An 18,847-nucleotide genomic window follows, 5' to 3' on the forward strand; every position below is an offset into this window, starting at 1 on the left:
GCACTCAGCTGAGCAGATCAAAGTGCGCCTGTGCAGGAGCGCAATGGAGCCCTGTCTGTGAATGACGCCTGAAGCCTCATGCACAAGTGGCTGGGCAGGAAGACAGAGATCGCAGAGGACGGAGGAGGAGTCAGACTAGAGAGCAGCGAAACCCCTCAGACCAATCCGTGAATATTATATTATAAAAGTGTTTTTTTAAGTTATACAGAGCGGCCTGAGCTCCTACATACAGTATTCTGAAATGCTGCATATAAGAACTCACTGGTGGTGGCCGCAGCTTATAGGGTGACAGGTTCCCTTCAATTACATTTATATTCACTGGAAAACTACTTGTTCAGGGCAGATCAAAGTGCGCCTGCACAGGTCCTCAATGCCGGTGAGTGTGGACAACGTAGACGCGTCATGCACGCAGGCTACAGAAGAAAGAGGACGAAGATGGCCGAAAGAGGCGGCACCGGCACAGGACAACAGAGACATCCATTTGACTCAAATCCACCGCAGCGCGACCGTTAGGTAAGTATTATCAAGTGTTTTTTATGTTATACCCAGTGGCCTGGGCTCTTATATACAGCATTCTAAAATGCTGTATATAAGAGCCAACTAGTAGTGGCCGCAGCTTATAAGCCGAAAAAATGCTGACAGGTTCCCATTAAAAAAAAAAAATAAATAAATAAATAAACACGGATCCAGTCCGGAATCTGGCACCTATATAAATCTACAGAAACCAGTATCCGGAGATTAAAACGTTGGTAGAAGGGATGGAGGAATGGTGCAGATCCTGTCAACTCCACGTCCCCAGTGATGCGGCTTCTTTTCTGACCAGTGTCGTCTCCACTTCAGGGTGCCAGGCCTCATACCTGGAGTGTCCATTATTAGATAGCTGTTTGAATATCAAACTTCAGACATTTTAGTCCAGAACAACAAAATTGGCAAAATTCATTATTTTCGGTGTCAGATTACAATCAAGTGATCCCAAAAAATCCAAGAGAAATCAAGCAGTCCCAAACGATAAAGCAGTCCCAAACGATAAAGCAGTCCCAAACGATAAAAAATAAAAATTCAAAACTTTATTTCACATGTTGTATTCCATGGTTCAAACGCCATTAAAAAGGAAAGATGACGCATTTTGGATCAATTGTATCCTTATTGATATATATCGCATATTTCAGATAAGACATTTTTATCCCACGAAACTGGGGGAAAATGGAGGTGCATATTATAATTAGATATGCCTTACTGGGACAGCGGTGGTGACGCAGGGTCAGTGAAACTGAGGGCTCGGAGGAGGGGAAGCAGTCACTGCAGACGAGAAGCTCAGGAGAGTCACAGTACTGAGGGTCGGCGACACTGCGGGCCCGGGGTTATTGCGACAGTGGTCGCCATTGATTTGCTGGCGCACTGCAAGCTCCATTGGACGCTTGACGCGATGGACTTCATTCCGTGCATTCACTCTTCTATACCAGGATCTGCAGTTGGTTGTGGAGTGGCTGAGAAGTGTTTTTTCTTTGTCTATTATTACAATCATGGGGACAGCATAGTGCGATGTTTGGCAACAAAGAACAAGTGCAAAAACTGTGTGCAGAGAGATCAGCTCCTGAGCACCATCTGCTCATCTTCCAGGTACACGTGTTCTTCATCCAACACCTTTAGCTTTTAATCCCAGCTGAATAGGATAACTGCACAGAAGTAGTGGGATTGCAGACCACTCGGATATAATGTTCATGGCCAGTGCTGTTCAGATGTAATGAAATTTAAACTTCAGAACGTCAGACGTCAAAGGACTTCAGATAGGTTAAAGGGAACCTGTCAGGTGCAATATGCACCGAGAACCACAAGCAGTTCTGGGTGCATATTGCTAATCCCTGCCTAAAGGCCGCTTTACACGCTACGACATCGCTAAAGCGATGTCGTTGGGGTCACGGAATTTGTGACGCACATCCGGCCGTGTTAGCGATGTCGTTGCGTGTGACACCTATTAGCGATTTTGAATCGTTGCAAAACTGTTCACAATCGCTAATCGTTTACATCCCCCCTAAGCTCAATTATCGCTGCTGCAGCACGTACGATGTAGTTCGTCGTTCCTGCGGCAGCACACATCGCTCCGTGTGACACCGCAGGAACGAGGAACATCTCCTTACCTGCCTCCCGCCAGCAATAAGGAAGGAAGGAGGTGGGCGGGATGTTCGTCCCGCTTATCTCCGCCCCTCCGCTTCGATTGGGCGGCCGCTTAGTGACGTCGCTATGCCAGGTAAGTATGTGTGACGGGTCCGCGCGATTTTGTGCACCACGGACAACGATTTGCCCGTGTCGCACAAACGATGGGGGCGGGAACGCACGCTAGCGATATCGGTAAGGATATCGCAGCGTGTAAAGAGGCTTTAACTGTCCCGGCCTATAGTAGCATAGATAAAAGGGATCTTTAAAAAAAAAAAAGTACTTCTAAAGATCCCATATGATATATTAATGAGGCCAGGGACTAGTTGCAAGGGCATTACTGCCCTTGGCTAGTCGGCCCCCTTATGTAAGCACGTCCCTATGGGCGTACTAACATGCTAATGAACGCACAGCGTCTGACCGAAAGTATGTGATCATGCGCATTGAGCCGAAATCCAGGAGCCGGACGCGATGACAGGAGAGAGGTGAGCGCAACCATCCTCTGACACTGGCTGCCGGCAGTGTTTTCTCTGGCTGGTCTCCCCGAGATCAGTGATTGTTTTGTCTTGTTGGTCTACTAGGCATTACTCCCACCTGGCCAGAATCCTACTCCACACTGATGAGGGGCAATACCCCGAAACAGCTGTCTGTGGATGGATACTTGGCCTTGGTATTTCCCTTGTCCTATCTTTAAACTTGTCAAAAAGTTGGATATTGACTAAAAGGGCCACTTAATATGGTGGTTATGGTGGTCTCCTAAAAAGAGCCACCCCTTGGCTGGGTCCTTCCCGGAGGGATATCTGGCTGGTTTGTGTGTTGAGACTCCTAACAGAGGCTCCACGGACTTTTTTGATCCTCTGACACTGCACATTCATTAGCAAGTTAGTATGCCCACAGGGACGTGACTGCTTACATGCTATGTGGGCCGACTAGCCAAGGGAAACAACGCCCTTGCGAGTAGTCGCTGGCCTCATTAGCATACAATAAAGGCTCTTTACAAATACTTTTTTGGAAGAGCTCTTCATCTATGCACCCAGATCTGCTCGTGGTTCTGGGTGCATATTGCACGTAACAGGTTCCCTTTAAACATGGGTTTCTCTATACTGTATATGAGCTCCAGCCATAGAAACAATGCTACATTCCTTTACTTCTTGTAAAACAACTGCTTTTGTCAGGGGGGCTCTAGGCGGGGAGAAGTATTTGATATAGGCATATCCTGTAACAGTATCCCACCAGTCAGTCAATACAAGTAGGTTGTTTTGCCAGGGTACATAGTACAATCATGACATCAGACACAAGGTAACCTATTATATCACTCAACCATATAAATGTATTACCGCTGTGCAAATCCATAAAACTTAGTGAGAAGATACCAGACACTTCAGATGAAACAATGGCCAAGATTAGGGTTGTGGAAAAGGTGACATTATCCATTATTAGGGTACATTGACAGGAGTAGGATACGGAGAACATTTTCTTTTTGGATTTTCCAGATTAAAAAATCCTCTGTGCAATATCAGAATCACAAATGAGATTCTACAGAATTAAATCCACACATGCAAAAGGGAGACATATGATGGTAATCCAAAGAACGCAATAGAGAAATGTCCTCCACTTGCTGCAGATTTCACCTCTATATGTAATAACATTAAATTTGGCTTTCCTATAAATCAATATTACAAATGATGATAAAGTTTGTCCTATCTCTCCTCTATCAAATCTCGCTCAGCTCACTGGTAAAATGACAGAGATGACAGCTGCTGCTCATAAAGTCTATGAAGAGCAGGCACAGATATGATGCTGCAAGTTCACATGATGGAACAGTAGCACTTTAACCCCTTCAGCCCCCAGCCTGTTTTCACCTTAAAGACCCGGCCATTTTTTGCAATTCTGACCAGTGTCACTTTGACAGGTTATAACTCTGGAACACTTCAACGGATCCTGGCGATTCTGAGATTGTTTTTTCGTGACATATTGTACTTCATGTCAGTGGTAAATTTAGGCAGATATGTTTTGCGTTTGTGAAAATTTCGGAAATTTAGCGAAAATTTTGAAAATTTTGCAATTTTCAAAATTTGAAATTTTATGCCCATAAATCTGAGATATGTCACACAAAAAAGTTACTAAATAACATTTCCCACATGTCTACTTTACACCAGCGCAATTTTTGAAAAAAAAAAAATTTCCGTTAGGAAGTTAGAAGGGTTCAAAGTTCATCACCAATTTCTCATTTTTCCAACAAAATTTACAAAAAAAAATTGTTTAGGTACCACATCACATTTGGAGTGATTTGAGAAACCTAGGCGACAGAAAATACCCAAAAGTGACCCAATTCTAAAATCTGCACCCCTCACTCTGCTCAAAACCACATCCAAGAAGTTTATTAACCCTTTAGGAGCTTCACAGCAACCAAAGCAATGTAGACGAAAAAATGAAAATTTTACTTTTTTAACACAAAAATGTTACTTTAGCCATAAAAATTAGTATTTTCACAAGGGTATCAGGAATAATGCATCATAAAATGTATTGTGCATTTTCGCCTGAGTACGCAGATACCCCATATGTGGTGGAAATCAAATGTTTGGGCACACAGCAGGACTCGGAAGGCAAGGAGCGCCATTTGAATTTTTGAGTGCAAAATTAGCTGCACTCATTAGCGGACGCCATGTCGGGTTTGAAGACTCCCCGAGGTGCCTAAACAATGGAGCTCCCCCACAAATGACCCCATTTTGGAAACTAGAGCCCTCAAATATTTTTTCTAGATGTTTGATGTGCACTTTGAACCCCTGGGAGCTTCACAGAAGTTTATAACGTTGAGCCGTGAAAAGAAAAAAAAAATTTTTTACCACAAAACTGTTGCTTCAACCAGGTAGCTTTTTTTATCACAAGGGTATCAGGAAAAAATGCACCATAAAATTTATGGTGCATTTTCTCCTGAGTACGCAGATACCCCATATGTGGTGGAAATCAAATGTTTGGGCGCACGGCAGGACTCGGAAGGCAAGGAGCGCCACTTCACAGCAAAATTGGTTGGAATTATTAGCGGACGCCATGTTTCATTTGGAGACCCCCCTGAAGTGCCTAAACAATGGAGCTCCCCCACAATTGACCCCATTTTGGAAACTAGACCCCTCATGGAATTTATCTAGCTGTTTAGTGAGCACTTTGAACCCCTGGAGGCTTCACAAACGTTTGTAATGTTCAGCCGTGAAAATATTTTATTCTTTTTTTTACCACAAAATTGTTTTTTCAAACAGGTAGCTTTTTTTTCCACAAGGGTATCAGAACAAAATGCACCATAAAATGTATTGTGCAATTTCTCCTGAGTACGACGATACCTCATATGTGGTGGAAATCAATTGTTTGGGCGTACGGCGGGGCTCAGAAGAGAAGGAGCGCCATTTCACAGTAAAATTGATTGGAATTATTAGCAGACGCCATGTTTCATTTGGAGACCCCCTGAGGTGCCTAAACAATGGAGCTCCCCCACATGTGATCCCATTTTGGAAACTAGACCCCCCCATACAAAAAAAATTAGTTTGGCGAAATAAAAAATACAGACATCAGTAAAAAAAAAAAAAAAAAAAAAAAAAGAGCGCCTGCCACTAAGACCAGTGCCAAACGTGAGAGCAATGCACGAGTCTCGCATCGCATCATCCACTGCAGTCTGGAAGCGAGCAACTGCGCTGGATAATGCGATGCGAGAGGGCGGGGCGGCAGATGAGAAAGGGCGCAGCGGATGGAAGATGGGAAAGGGCGCAGCGGATGGAGGAGCGGCAGAGGATGGGAAAGGGCGCAGCGGATGGATGATGGGAAATGGCGCAGCGGATGGATGGGAAATGGCGCAGCGGATGGAGGAGCGGCAGAGGATGGGAAAGGGCGCAGCGGATGGATGATGGGAAATGGCGCAGCGGATTGAGGAGCGGCAGAGGATGGGGGGGGGTGAGATGGGGATACCTACCTTACAGGATGGATCTAGGCAGCAGGATCACAGCAGACAGAAGAGGCAGCAGATGAAGGAGGCAACAGATCGAGGAGGGTGAGAGGGGGCAGTAGATGGAAAATGGGAGAGAGCAGGCAGCAGATCGGGGAGGGGGGCAGAGTCTGATGCGAGAGAGAGATGGCACATGTAGGGGAAGGGAGGGGGGCTTGCAGCACATGTAGGGGGAGGGTGGCGGGCTTGCAGCACATGTAGGGGGAGGGAGGGGGGCTTGCAGCACATGTGCTGCAAGCCAGCCACCCTCCCCCCACATGTGCTGCAAGCCAGCCACCCTCCCCCCACATGTGCTGCAAGCCAGCCACCCTCCCCCCACATGTGCTGCAAGCCAGCCACCCTCCTCCCACATGTGCTGCAAGCCAGCCACCCTCCCCCCACGTGGGGGGAGGGTGGCTTGCAGCACATGGAGGGATAGGTGGTGTGGCGATGGAGAAGGGGCAGCCGATGAAGGAGGCGGCGGCGGCCGCCGCCGATCGGGGGCAGCAGCGGCTGAAAAAGGTGGGTGCGACGGCGGCGGGGACAGTGGCGAGCATGGCGGCGGGGACGGCGGTGGATCGGGAGCGGCGGCGGGGACAGCGGTGGAGCGGGAGCATGGCGGCGGAGACAGCGGTGCAGCGGGAGCATGGCGGCGGGGACGGCGGTGGATCGGGAGCGGCGGCGGGGACAGCGGTGCAGCGGGAGCATGGCGGCGGAGACAGCGGTGCAGCGGGAGCATGGCGGCGGGGACGGCGGTGGATCGGGAGCGGCGGCGGGGACAGCGGTGCAGCGGGAGCATGGCGGCGGAGACAGCGGTGCAGCGGGAGCATGGCGGCGGGGACGGCGGTGGATCGGGAGCGGCGGCGGGGACAGCGGTGCAGTGGGAGCATGGCGGCGGAGACAGCGGTGCAGCGGGAGCACGGCGGCGGGGACGGCGGTGGATCGGGAGCGGCGGCGGGGACGGCGGTGCAGCGGGAGCATGGCGGCGGAGACAGCGGTGCAGCGGGAGCATGGCGGCGGGGACGGCGGTGGATCGGGGACGGCGGTGGATCGGGAGCGGCGGCGGGGACAGCGGTGGAGCGGGAGCGGCGGCGGGGACAGCGGTGCAGCGGGAGCATGGCGGCGGGGACAGCGGTGCAGCGGGAGCATGGCGGCGGGGACAGCGGTGCAGCGGGAGCATGGCGGCGGGGACAGCGGTGCAGCGGGAGCATGGCGGCGGGGACAGCGGTGCAGCGGGAGCATGGCGGCGGGGACAGCGGTGCAGCGGGAGCATGGCGGCGGGGACAGCGGTGCAGCGGGAGCATGGCGGCGGGGACAGCGGTGCAGCGGGAGCATGGCGGCGGGGACAGCGGTGCAGCGGGAGCATGGCGGCGGGGACAGCGGTGCAGCGGGAGCATGGCGGCGGGGACAGCGGTGCAGCGGCAGCAGCGGCGGGGCGATCGGAGACAGCGGCGGTGAAGCGGGAGCAGCGGCGGGGACAGCGGTGAAGCGGGAGCAGCGGCGGGGCGATCGGGGACAGGGGCGAGCGGCGGGGCGATCGGGGACAGGGGCGGGGACAACAACTTACCGCTCTCCTCGGCTTCTAGGGACGATCACAGGCCGCAGATCCACATTGATTGGAGAGAGCGGTCACAAGACCGGTCTCTCCAATCAGAGCTGGGGGCGGGTGAAGCATCGATCACCCAGCTCCAGCCAATGGCCAGTGCTACAGCAGCACTGATCAGGGCTGGATTTCAATGTTCCAGCCATTTTCAATGGCTGGAACATTACAGTGGCTGTAATTGGCTGAGCGGCGTTCGTCAGCCAATCACAGCCTCTGTAGGTTCGGGGAGGAGGCACCACCCCTCCTGAGGTCAGGCAGAGGTCCCCTCCTTCCCGAATCTACCGTTTAAGTAAATAAATTTCACTCCCCGGGGCTCCGGGACCGCGATTTCGCCATGACGTACTGAGTACGTCATGGGTCGTTTAGCACCATGTCACCATGACGTACTCAGTACGTCCAAGGTCGTTAAGGGGTTAAAGGGAACCTGTCGGGTCCAATATGCACCCAAAACCACGAGCAGTTCTGGGTGCCTATTGCTAATCCCTGCCTAACCGTCCCTGTGTACACTAGCATAGATAAAGAGATCTATAGAAAAAGTATTTCTAAAGATCTTTCACCGTATGCTAATGAGCACAGGGACTAGTCCCCTGGGCGTTAGTACCTCTGGCTAGTCTGCTCCATTAGCATGTTAGTACGCCTCTGTGGGTGTGCCATCATGCTAATGAATGTGCAGCACCACAGCATGATCTCACTCACCTCTCCACCGCCATCGCCACCTAACACTGGATTTCGGCTAAGTGCGCATGACCCCGGAGTTTAGGTCATGTGCACTATGAAGCCGGGTGTACGCGTCCTGGCTTCAAACTGAAAGAGTACACATGACCGAAAGTCCGGGGTCATGCGCACTGAGCCAAAATCCAGTGTCTGACACGATGGCAGCGGAGAGGTGAGTGAGATCATCCTGTGACGCTACACATTCATTAGCATGATAGCACACCCACAGGGGCGTACTAACATACTAATGACGGCGACTGGTCGGGGATTAACGCCCAGGGGACTAGTCCCCTCGCGCATTAGCATACGGTAAAAGAGCTTTAGAAATACTTTTTCTAAAGATCCCTTTATCTATACTAGTGTATACAGGGATGGTTCTGGGTGCATATTGGACCTGACAGGTTCCTTTTAAAAAGGTATGTGTACATGCTGCAGATTTGACGCATACATTTTTTGCATGAACTTTGCTCCTTTTGGCAGAAAAATGCACCATAAGGCTAGGTTCACACACTGCGTTTTTTGCGGCAAAAACCGCACAAAAACGCACCCGCTTCAAATACGTGGCAAAAAACGCACGCGTTTTTGCCACGATTTGATGCGTTTTTTTGCGGCGTTTTGCTGCGTTTTTGCTCACTGCATCTTTATGCGTTTTTTATCAGTGAACAACAAAAAAAAAAGGTCTGATGTCATTTCCTTCTTCAATATGTTCTTCATTCTCCACTAGTGTATGCAGGAGAGCAGACAGCTGCAGAACTACAAGGCTCAGCATACTCCATCCAATAGTCTATGCAGGAGAACAGACAGCAGCTGCAGAACTACAAGGCTCAGCATACTCCATCCAATAGTGTATGCAGGAGAGCAGACAGCAGCTGCAGAACTACAAGGCTCAGCATGCTCCATCCAGGACTGTATGCTGGAGGGAGAGTCAGGGGGAGCAGACCTACAAGGCTCAGCATCCTCCATCCAATAGTGTACGCAGGAGAGCAGACAGCAGCTGTCGAACTACAAGGCTCAGCATCCTCCTTCCAGGACTGTATGCAGGATTTCTTTGCCCCCCCCAAAACAAAAAAAATGACGTGGGCGTCGCCATATTTTTGTATGCTAGCCGGGTACAGCAGGCAGGTACGGGCTGCCCCCAACCCCCAAGCTGCCTATTTGTACCCGGCCGGGAACCAAAAATATAGAGAAGCCCTTTTTTTTTTTTTAAATTATTTCATGAAATAATTAAAAAAAAAAATAAAAAAAAAAAATGACGTGAGCTTCGCCTAATTTTTGTGTCCAGCCGGGTACAACTAGGCAGCTGGGGATTGGAATCCACAGTGCAGGGTGCCCATGTTTTCTGGGCACCCCCGCTGCGAATTGCAGTCCGCAGCCACCCCAGAAAATGGCACTTTCATAGAACCGCCATCTTCTGGCGCTGTATCCAACTCTTCCAGCTGCCCTGATGCCGGGTGGCTCACTGGGTAATAATGGGGTTAGGGCTAGCTGTATATTATCAGCTGGCCCTAAGCCCGAAATTCATGGTGTCACGCCAATATTAGACATGGCCACCATGAATTTCTAGTAAAGATAAAAAAACACAACACATAGAAAAATATTTTTATTAGAAATAAAACACAACAATTAGTGACTCCATCTTTACTGAAATAAAGAACCCCGCCCCCCGCAGTAATCCTGGGTCAAGGGTCCCGCGCCGTCCAAACCGGATCCAATATCATCTGATCGGTTTGCTGGAAGGCAAAGCGATCAGATGATGTGTCAGGATCAAGTGCCTGAATCACATCACACATCAGCTGATTGTATAAACGGCTTTTATACAATCAGCAGATGCATCGGTGCAAAAAAAAAATATTACTTATGTGCTGATTACCGGCAGCTCCTAGAGCAAGTCTGATCCCGTCCGATCGCTGCAGGAACTGCCGGTAATCAGGGATGAAGTCTCCTGACACATCCGCTGATAGGTTAAACCGGCCGGCCGCTGGCGTCAGCCCGAGACTTACGATCAGCTGACACGTCAGGTGACTGCATCAGGTGATCCATCGCCAGGTCCTGCATCCTGCAGGCATACGTACCCGGGGAGACTGCACACACCCGTTGCGGCGGTACCGGGAGGAGATGGGAGCGGGCATGGCACCGGGAGTCTGCAGACAGGTGAGTATGACATTTTTTTTTCTACTGTTCACTTTTGATTTCGCAACTGCCTCCACCTCCTGCCCGTACAAGACGCCGCACGGCAGCATACATGCACAGGACTGGAGGTGGAAGCGGCGGTGACGGTACCGGGAGGATTCACGCTTCTGTATTTACTGACAGAAGGAATCCTCTTCCTGTACATGTCACTTTACTACCCACCTCCTGCGTTTATAGCTGCGTTTTTGGTCTTAGAAACGCACTAAAACGCAACTATTTGCGTTTCTCATTGCGTCTTTCAAAATTCCATTGCACTCAATGGATGAAAAGCGCAGTGAAAAACGCGGGAATAATTGACATGCTGCGTTTTTGTGGCACCACAAAAACGCAGCTGAAAAAAAAAAAAAGCTGTGTGCAGACAGCAAAAATGAAAACTCAGACTTTGCTGGGGAAGCAAAGTCATGCAGTTTTCTGAGCAAAAAGGCACCCGAAAACTGCGCAAAACGCAGCGAAAAACGCACTGTGTGAACTTACCCTTAAACGCACCAAAAAAAACATGCGTTTTGGTGCAGTTTTTTTTCCCTTGCTTTTTTTTTTTTATGAAGCCAATGGCAGGAAGGGCTAAAATAAAAAAAAAAAAAAAAAACGTAGGAAAAAACACCTTAAGGCTCTGTGCGCACTAGGCGGATTTTCCCGCATGTTTCGCTGCAGAAAATGTTCTTAACCTTTCTGCAGTGATTCACCAGCAAATCCATTGTGAAAAAAAAAATGCTGTGCGCACTAGGCTGATTTTGCCAGCTGCATGTTTTGCTGCGGGATTCTAATTGTGAAATCCTGCAGGGAACAACCTGCGGAAAAAAACGCAACAAATCCGCACCAAAACGCAAGAATCCGCATGTGGATTTGGTGCGTTTTTTTTTCTGCAGGTGCGAAAATCTTTGAGAGCCTGCAGAATTTTCATAAGAAAATTCCATTTTCTAGTGCGCACAAGGCCTAACAATTGGCATGCTGCAGATTTTTTTCTGCACCAAAATCTGCATGGAGAAAAAAGAAAGAAAAAAGAAAGAAAAAAAAAAAAAAGAAACGTGCGCACAGCACTTCAGAAATCTCAGACTTTGCTGGCTTCAGGTCAGACATGCAGATTTTGGTACAAATTTCTCAAAAACACATAAAAAAACGCACTGTGTGTACAGACTAAGTCATTGTTCGCACGCTGTGTTTTTAGCCCAAATCCTTATGCCAGAAAATACAATGAGAATTCTAAAGTGCTTCTTTTTTCCTTGCAGTTTTGGGTGCAGAAAAAGAAACAGCATGTGAATTGTTGGTGCGTTTTTTTTCTTGCATTTTGTAGCCCTTCTAGCCAATTGTTTCACACAAAAAAAAAAAAAAAAAACACCCACACCAAAACATGCATGTATTTTTTGGTGCGTTTTTCTGCTACAAGGTGCAGATAATGTCTGCACTAAAAACTCAGCGTGCGCACATACCGTAGAGAGTAACTAAAACTATTTTTTTCTTATTTATTTATTTATTTTTTTTTTTTTAAATTACCCCTCAGGCATTGCTAAATTAAGAAATTTTGTAATATACTTGGTTATGTTATAGTTGCTTTGAAGATGAATACACTATACTCCAATACTCTGTGTGCAGGAGTTCTCCTTTCAGTCAATGGGAAGTGGGGAGCAGAGGGGCTCAGACAGGGTGGATCCTATGCACGGATTGTTGGAAAATTATGCAAAGAATGGGAATCTTACTGAGCAGCAGTGGAAAGCAGCTTCTAAAGGAGCATAAACTGGCCAATAGGGCCATAGCATTGCATTGTCTGACATGTTTTCAGAGACCAAAAGAGGAGTAGAATAGACACAAATCAAGTAACATCAATAGCATTTAGGCCTCATTTATACTTCCATATTCCTTATCCTATTTTTTTTTACTTTTAAAGAATAGCACAGGGACTCATACCCTTATATCTATGATCTCAGAAATTCATAAAAAAAAGTCAGATTAGGATCAGGCCAAATTAAAGCCATATTTTAACAGATAGGTTCATAATGTGAATGGATTTTTACCCCTTTGCAATGCATAAAGTGAAATCCCCACCAAAGTCAAAAGAACCCGTGTGGATTTTGTAATAGATTTGAGTCACAGGACGTGATGGTACCTATAACAATCTGAATTACACCAAGTCTAAATCACTTTCTTTGCCTATCAATTCTGTATTAAGATCAATAAATGAAGCCATGCTGATAACCGCTTAATGTTTTGTGTATTTTTATGTTGGGCTGAGTCATCTCAAAAACCTGGTAGCCAATTCATTAAGAGATGAGCGCTGTCTCTCTCTTGTGCAAAAATGTCTTCACAACCATAGTCTTTGCACACAGCCATGAAACTGAAGCTTCATGCTGAAATATCATAACCACAGTGCGAATGTGTATAAGCCATCAGTTCAGCTTTCTTGTGTATCCAGCGCCTGCATTGCTTTGTGCTGTGGTTTGTCTTGTGACAGCCGGGTTTGATTCCCCAGGACAGGTTTTCAGTATGTACATACCCACCACCACCTAATGCCACTAGCAAGCACAGTATAATCCACCTTCAGCGGCTGTATAAAGTACACACGTCTGCACCTGAGGAAAGCTGCAGCGGTGTGACTGAGGGCCTGCATGTCTGTAGTATCCACGCAGCTGTACGACACAGAAGAGACTTAAGATTTATTTTCTCAGACTCAAATTATGGAAAATGTGTTACTTTGCGTAAAGATATACACCCATGATACAACCGAATGCCATTTAGAGGGGTAATCCGACACCTCTCACCAGGGCTGTGGAGTCGGAGTCGGAGTCGTGGAGTCGGAGTCGGAGTCGGAGCTCATTTTGGTGGAGTCGGAGTCGGAGTCGGAGTCGGTATAAAATGCACCGACTCCGACTCCTAAAATATATAATAAATTGGGGACAGGAGTGCAATGCAGAATGTGCTGAATATTTTACTAAATAACAACATTTAGTATAATGCTTATATTTAAGTGAAAAATTTATTGTAGTACAATGTGAACATCAGACATTTAATTGTTTTTATGATACAATAATCAAGATATTTGGATAGAACATAAAATATTTATTGGAATACAACTTTAGAACACAAAAAAACTAATAAATTGTAAATATGTAATATATAATATATATATATATATATATATATATATATATATATATACAGTGTATATACACACACACAAGATATATATGTAATCTACTGTATATTACATAGTGTATTACATATTTACAATTTATTACAGTTTTTTGTGTTCTAAAGTTGTATTCCAATAAATATATTTTATGTTCTATCCAAATATCTTGATTATTGTATCATAAAAATTATTAAATGTCTGATGTTCACATACACATATTCATGTACTACAATAAATTTTTCACCTAACTATAAGCAATATATGTAGGAGTCGGAGTCGGAGCCGGAGTCGGAGTCGGAGCCGGAGTCGGAGTCGGTGCAAGAGAATTTGAGGAGTCGGAGTCGGAGTCGGAGTCGAAGGTTTGGCTTACCGACTCCACAGCCCTGCCTCTCACTGCAAGGGAGGCGAGAGGTACCTGGCAGCCATGCAACAGTCCGACGAAGCACCTCTCATCTCCTCCTAACATCTTCAAGAGGTCTTTCCTGCCCGATGTGACTTTGTAGTGTTGGGAGGGGACCAGAGTACCCAGAGGAAGCCTACGCGAACACGGGGAGAACATACAGATGTTGTCCTTGGTGGGCTGGAATCCAAGACCCCAGCACTGCAACGCAGCAATGCTAACCACTGAGCCACCGTGCCGCCCATGGCTTCCACTAATACTATTCTATAACAGATCTCAATCACACGTCAGTCGCCCAACAATGGAGAACACGGTTTGGCGTTCAGATGTGACAAGGTGACTGGAAAATGTCCATGAAAACAGCGGCCTCCAAAGATTGAGCTCCTCTCATGAAGAACCATCCAACTGGCCTGGATTTAGGGACATGAAAATGGCAAACTATGCAAAAGAAAATATGTCTTTTTATGCGATCTACCACAATCAGTAACTGCTATGTGCATTTTCAGTGACCATAACCTCAAAATCCACATAATCTCTGTCTCCAAATTCAATGTTCAGTATATCGCAAAAGTGAGTACACCCCTCACATTTTTGTAAATATTTTATTTTTGCATGAGACAACACTGATGATCTGACAATTTGATACAGTGTAAAGATTGTATAAGGCCGGAGCGTCACGGAGATTACTGCGATCCCCTCGCATGACACTCAGATCACGCTGGCAGTACAGCAGAGCCGAATGTTATGCGAGTGTTCCTGAGACTGAGGTCCGACCATGCGAGTGGACCTCAGCTGCGGGGGCGGACCGGCACTGAGGAGGGGAGGGAGGGATTTATCTCCCTTCTCTCCTCCGTTGCCGGCTATTGCCATTCTCGCACTGCACTCGCGGTACACTGGTGTACTGTGAGTGCAGTGCAATTTTTCTCTCGCCCATAGACTTGAATGGGTGCGAGATAAAGTCTTACATTACAGTCGCAGAATGCTGCGATTGTTTTCTCGGTCCGATTGGGGCTGAGAAAATAAATCGCTCATGGGTGCTGGGACACAGGCTAATATTGATCCCAGTGGAATGCGATTTTTTATCGCACTCCACTCGCACCGATTTTCATGCCGTGTGGCTTAGGCCTAACAGTGCAAATTTAGTGTACCCTCTAAAAAAACTCACACAGCCATTAACTTCTAAACTGCTGGCAACAAAGTGAGTACAACCCTAAGTTAAAATGAATAAATTGTGCCCAATTAGTAATTTACCCTACTTTGTGTCATGTGATAAGGTCTCGGGTGTGAATGGGGAGCAGGTGTGTTACATTTGGGGTTATCCCTCACACACTCTCATACTTGTCACTGGACGTTCAACAGAGCTCCTCATGGCAAATAATTCTCTGAGGATCTGAAAAAAAAAAAGAATTGTTCTACATAAAGATGGCCAAGGCTGTAAGAAGATTGCCAACACCCTGACACTGGGCTGCAGCACGATGGCCAATACCATGCAGCGATTTAACAAGTCAGGCAACACTTAGAGCAGACATCACCATGGTCGACCAAAAAACCTGTGTGCTCAGCATCGTATCCAGAGGTTGTCTTTTCAAAATAAACGTATGAGTGCTGCCAGCATTGCTACAGAGGTTAAATGGGGTGGGGGGATCCGTCTGTCAGTGCTCAGACCATATGCCGCATACTGCATCTCATTGGTCTGCATAGTTGTCATCCCAGAAGGAAGTCTCTTCTAAAGATGATGCACAAGAAAGGCAGCAAACAGTTTGCTGAAGACAAGCAGATTAAGGACATGGATTACTGGAACCATGTCATGTGGTCTGATGAGACCAAGATACACTTATTTGGTTCAAATGGTGTCAAGTGTGTGTGGCCCAAACCGGGCGACAATTACAAAGACCAGTGTGTCCTGCCTATAGTTCAGCATAGTGGTGGGAGTGTCATGGTTTTTGGCTGCATGAGTGCTGTCGGCTGTGGGGAGCCACAGTTCATTGAGAGAACCATGAATGCCAACATGTACTGTGACACACTGAAGCAGAGCATGATCTCCTACCTTTGGAAAGCAGGGCGACCGGGCAGTATTCCAACATGATAATGACAAACACATCTCAGAGACCGACACTGTCTTGCTAAACAAATGGAGGGTAAAGGTGCTGTACTGGCCAAGCATGTCTCCAGACCTAAACCCTATTGAGCATTTGTGGGACCTCCTCAAAAGGGATGGTGAAGGAGCGGAAGGTATCTCTTCTCCACCAGCTCTGTGATGTTATCATGGAGAATGGAAGAGGATCCAACGACTCCTGTGAAGCCCTAGTGAACCCATGGACCCAAGAGAGTAAAGTAAACTCAGTGCTTGAAAACAATAGTGGCCACACAAAATAGACTTTTTTGGCATAATTTAGATATTTTCACTTAGGGTGTCCTGACTTATTGCCAGTGGTTTAGACATTAATGGCTGTGTGCTGAGTTATTTAGAGAGCACCAAAATTTACACTGTTATACAAGCTGTACACTGACTAGTTTAAATTGTATCAAAGTGTCATATCTTCAGTGTTGGCCCATGAAATATTGACAAAAATGTTAGGGGTGTACTCAATTTTGTGATATACTGTATACACCTGAAGCTGCTATATTGCCATACAGCTGGGGGCTTACACAACAATATGGTATGTAGCATGGTGGTGGCAGTCCAGGTACATGACACTGACAGACTGGTAAGGTAAGGATGCTATACCAGAACGTCCGGCAGCCTGACAGCTCTAAGGCTCCTTTCACACTGCGTTTTGCCTTATGTTCAGAGGTCTCATCAGGGCATCCGTCCAAACCGCCCCTCCCCCACCCTGCAAAACGTGTTTCGGACACATGCGCCGACAGGGCCACTGACTGTAATGGAGCAGACTGAGGGAGCGCGGAGGAGGAGAGGGAGCGCGGAGGAGGAGAGGGAGCGCGGAGGAGGAGAGGGAGCGCGGAGGAGGAGAGGGATCGCGGAGGAGGAGAGGGATCGCGGAGGAGGAGAGGGATCGCGGAGGAGGAGAGGGATCGCGGAGGAGGAGAGGGAGCGCGGAGGAGGAGAGGGAACGCGGAGGAGGAGAGGGAGCGAGAAGGAGGAGAGGGAGCGCGGAGGAGCAGAGGGAGCGAGGAGGAGGAGAGGGAGCGAGGAGGAGGAGAGGGAGCGAGGAGGAGGAGAGGGAGCGAGGAGGAGGAGAGGGAGCGTGTCCATCCACATCTGGGAACAACCTTATTTCATTAGGAGCTGTCACAGGTCAGAATATGCCGGGTTATCCTCACATTCTATTCCTCCATAACATTCCATAGAGAGATATGGGCCTTTATATGCTGTGCTGATTGTTATGTTCTTTACCAAAAGTGCATGCTGTCCCGCACACTGTCACACAAACACACGCAGCGCACCCTGCACTGTCACGCAGCGCACCCTGCACTGTCACGCAGCGCACCCTGCACTGTCACGCAGCGCACCCTGCACTGTCACGCAGCGCACCCTGCACTGTCACGCAGCGCACCCTGCACTGTCACGCAGCGCACCCTGCACTGTCACGCAGCGCACCCAGCACTGTCACGCAGCGCACCCAGCACTGTCACGCAGCGCACCCAGCACTGTCACGCAGCGCACCCAGCACTGTCACGCAGCGCACCCAGCACTGTCACGCAGCGCACCCAGCACTGTCACGCAGCGCACCCTGCACTGTCACGCAGCGCACCCTGCACTGTCACGCAGCGCACCCTGCACTGTCACGCAGCGCACCCTGCACTGTCACGCAGCGCACCCTGCACTGTCACGCAGCGCACCCTGCACTGTCACGCAGCGCACCCTGCACTGTCACGCAGCGCACCCTGCACTGTCACGCAGCGCACCCTGCACTGTCACGCACATACATTTATATACACACACACTGTCACACACACACACAGGGTACATTGTGCACACTGACACACACAACACAAAGTGCACATTGTCACACAGGATACACAGTGCACACTGTCACATACATATACACACAGTGCACTGTCACACACATACATTTCTATACACACACACTGTCACACACACTATTAATACCCCTGTAGGTGCAGTCACCCCATAGTGAGGGCAGTGGGAATTCTGCGGCTCCTGTCACTCGTCCCCTGAGGTACAAGCCGTGGAGCCTGGAGGGAAGGGAGGACAGGAGGCCGGACACCGGGCAGGAAGCGAGCAAAAATCACAGCTTACCCAGAAATTATCCAGGAAATACGCCATGACCATCTTGCTAATGGATAAAGGGGGTCCCCGCTCCAGTGTATTGTCTCCAATGCGGCCCGCACTCCGCCGGTTCCCCGGCCCGATGTAGTAGTGTCTTTCCTCCGCTCTCCTCCTACGGAACCAGACGGAATCCCACAGCCACCTCCTCCCCCGCCTCCTGCTGCTGGAGCTTGGAGCGCGCATGCGTAGCCGGCACAGGGTGGGAATCGAAGTAGAGCGACAGCTAGCGGCCAAGTCGTGCAAGTACGCGGACTTGCAAAAATAAAAAAAAAAGAAAAAAAATATTTTTTTTTCTTCATTCAACTTTATTAAACATGGAAAGTTGGGAACATAAGCAGAAATGGTGTCTTCCATTCCAATGGTGTCAGCAGGCAGAGCACGCTTGTCAACCCGTGTGTCCAGTACTGGAGCCACATTACAGCTTCCCAGTGGCCCCC

The 18,847-nt window shown here is 48.3% G+C and overlaps 1 protein-coding gene across 2 annotated transcripts in view; it reads right to left on the bottom strand.

The window, feature by feature from the left end:
* The window catches only part of FCHO2 (FCH and mu domain containing endocytic adaptor 2), a 235,623-nt gene extending 217,065 nt beyond the window's left edge, over positions 1–18,558 (bottom strand). For both annotated transcript variants that reach the window (XM_075325194.1, XM_075325187.1), the window contains exon 1: positions 18,381–18,558. In XM_075325194.1, coding sequence (XP_075181309.1) covers positions 18,381–18,413 — 33 coding nt within the window. In that variant the 5' untranslated portion in view covers positions 18,414–18,558. The remainder of the gene's footprint in view (positions 1–18,380) is intronic.
* Positions 18,559–18,847: the final 289 nt, after the last annotated feature.

Source organism: Anomaloglossus baeobatrachus, chromosome 1, assembly GCF_048569485.1.
Source record: "Anomaloglossus baeobatrachus isolate aAnoBae1 chromosome 1, aAnoBae1.hap1, whole genome shotgun sequence".
In the NCBI taxonomy this organism is placed as follows: domain Eukaryota; kingdom Metazoa; phylum Chordata; class Amphibia; order Anura; family Aromobatidae; genus Anomaloglossus; species Anomaloglossus baeobatrachus.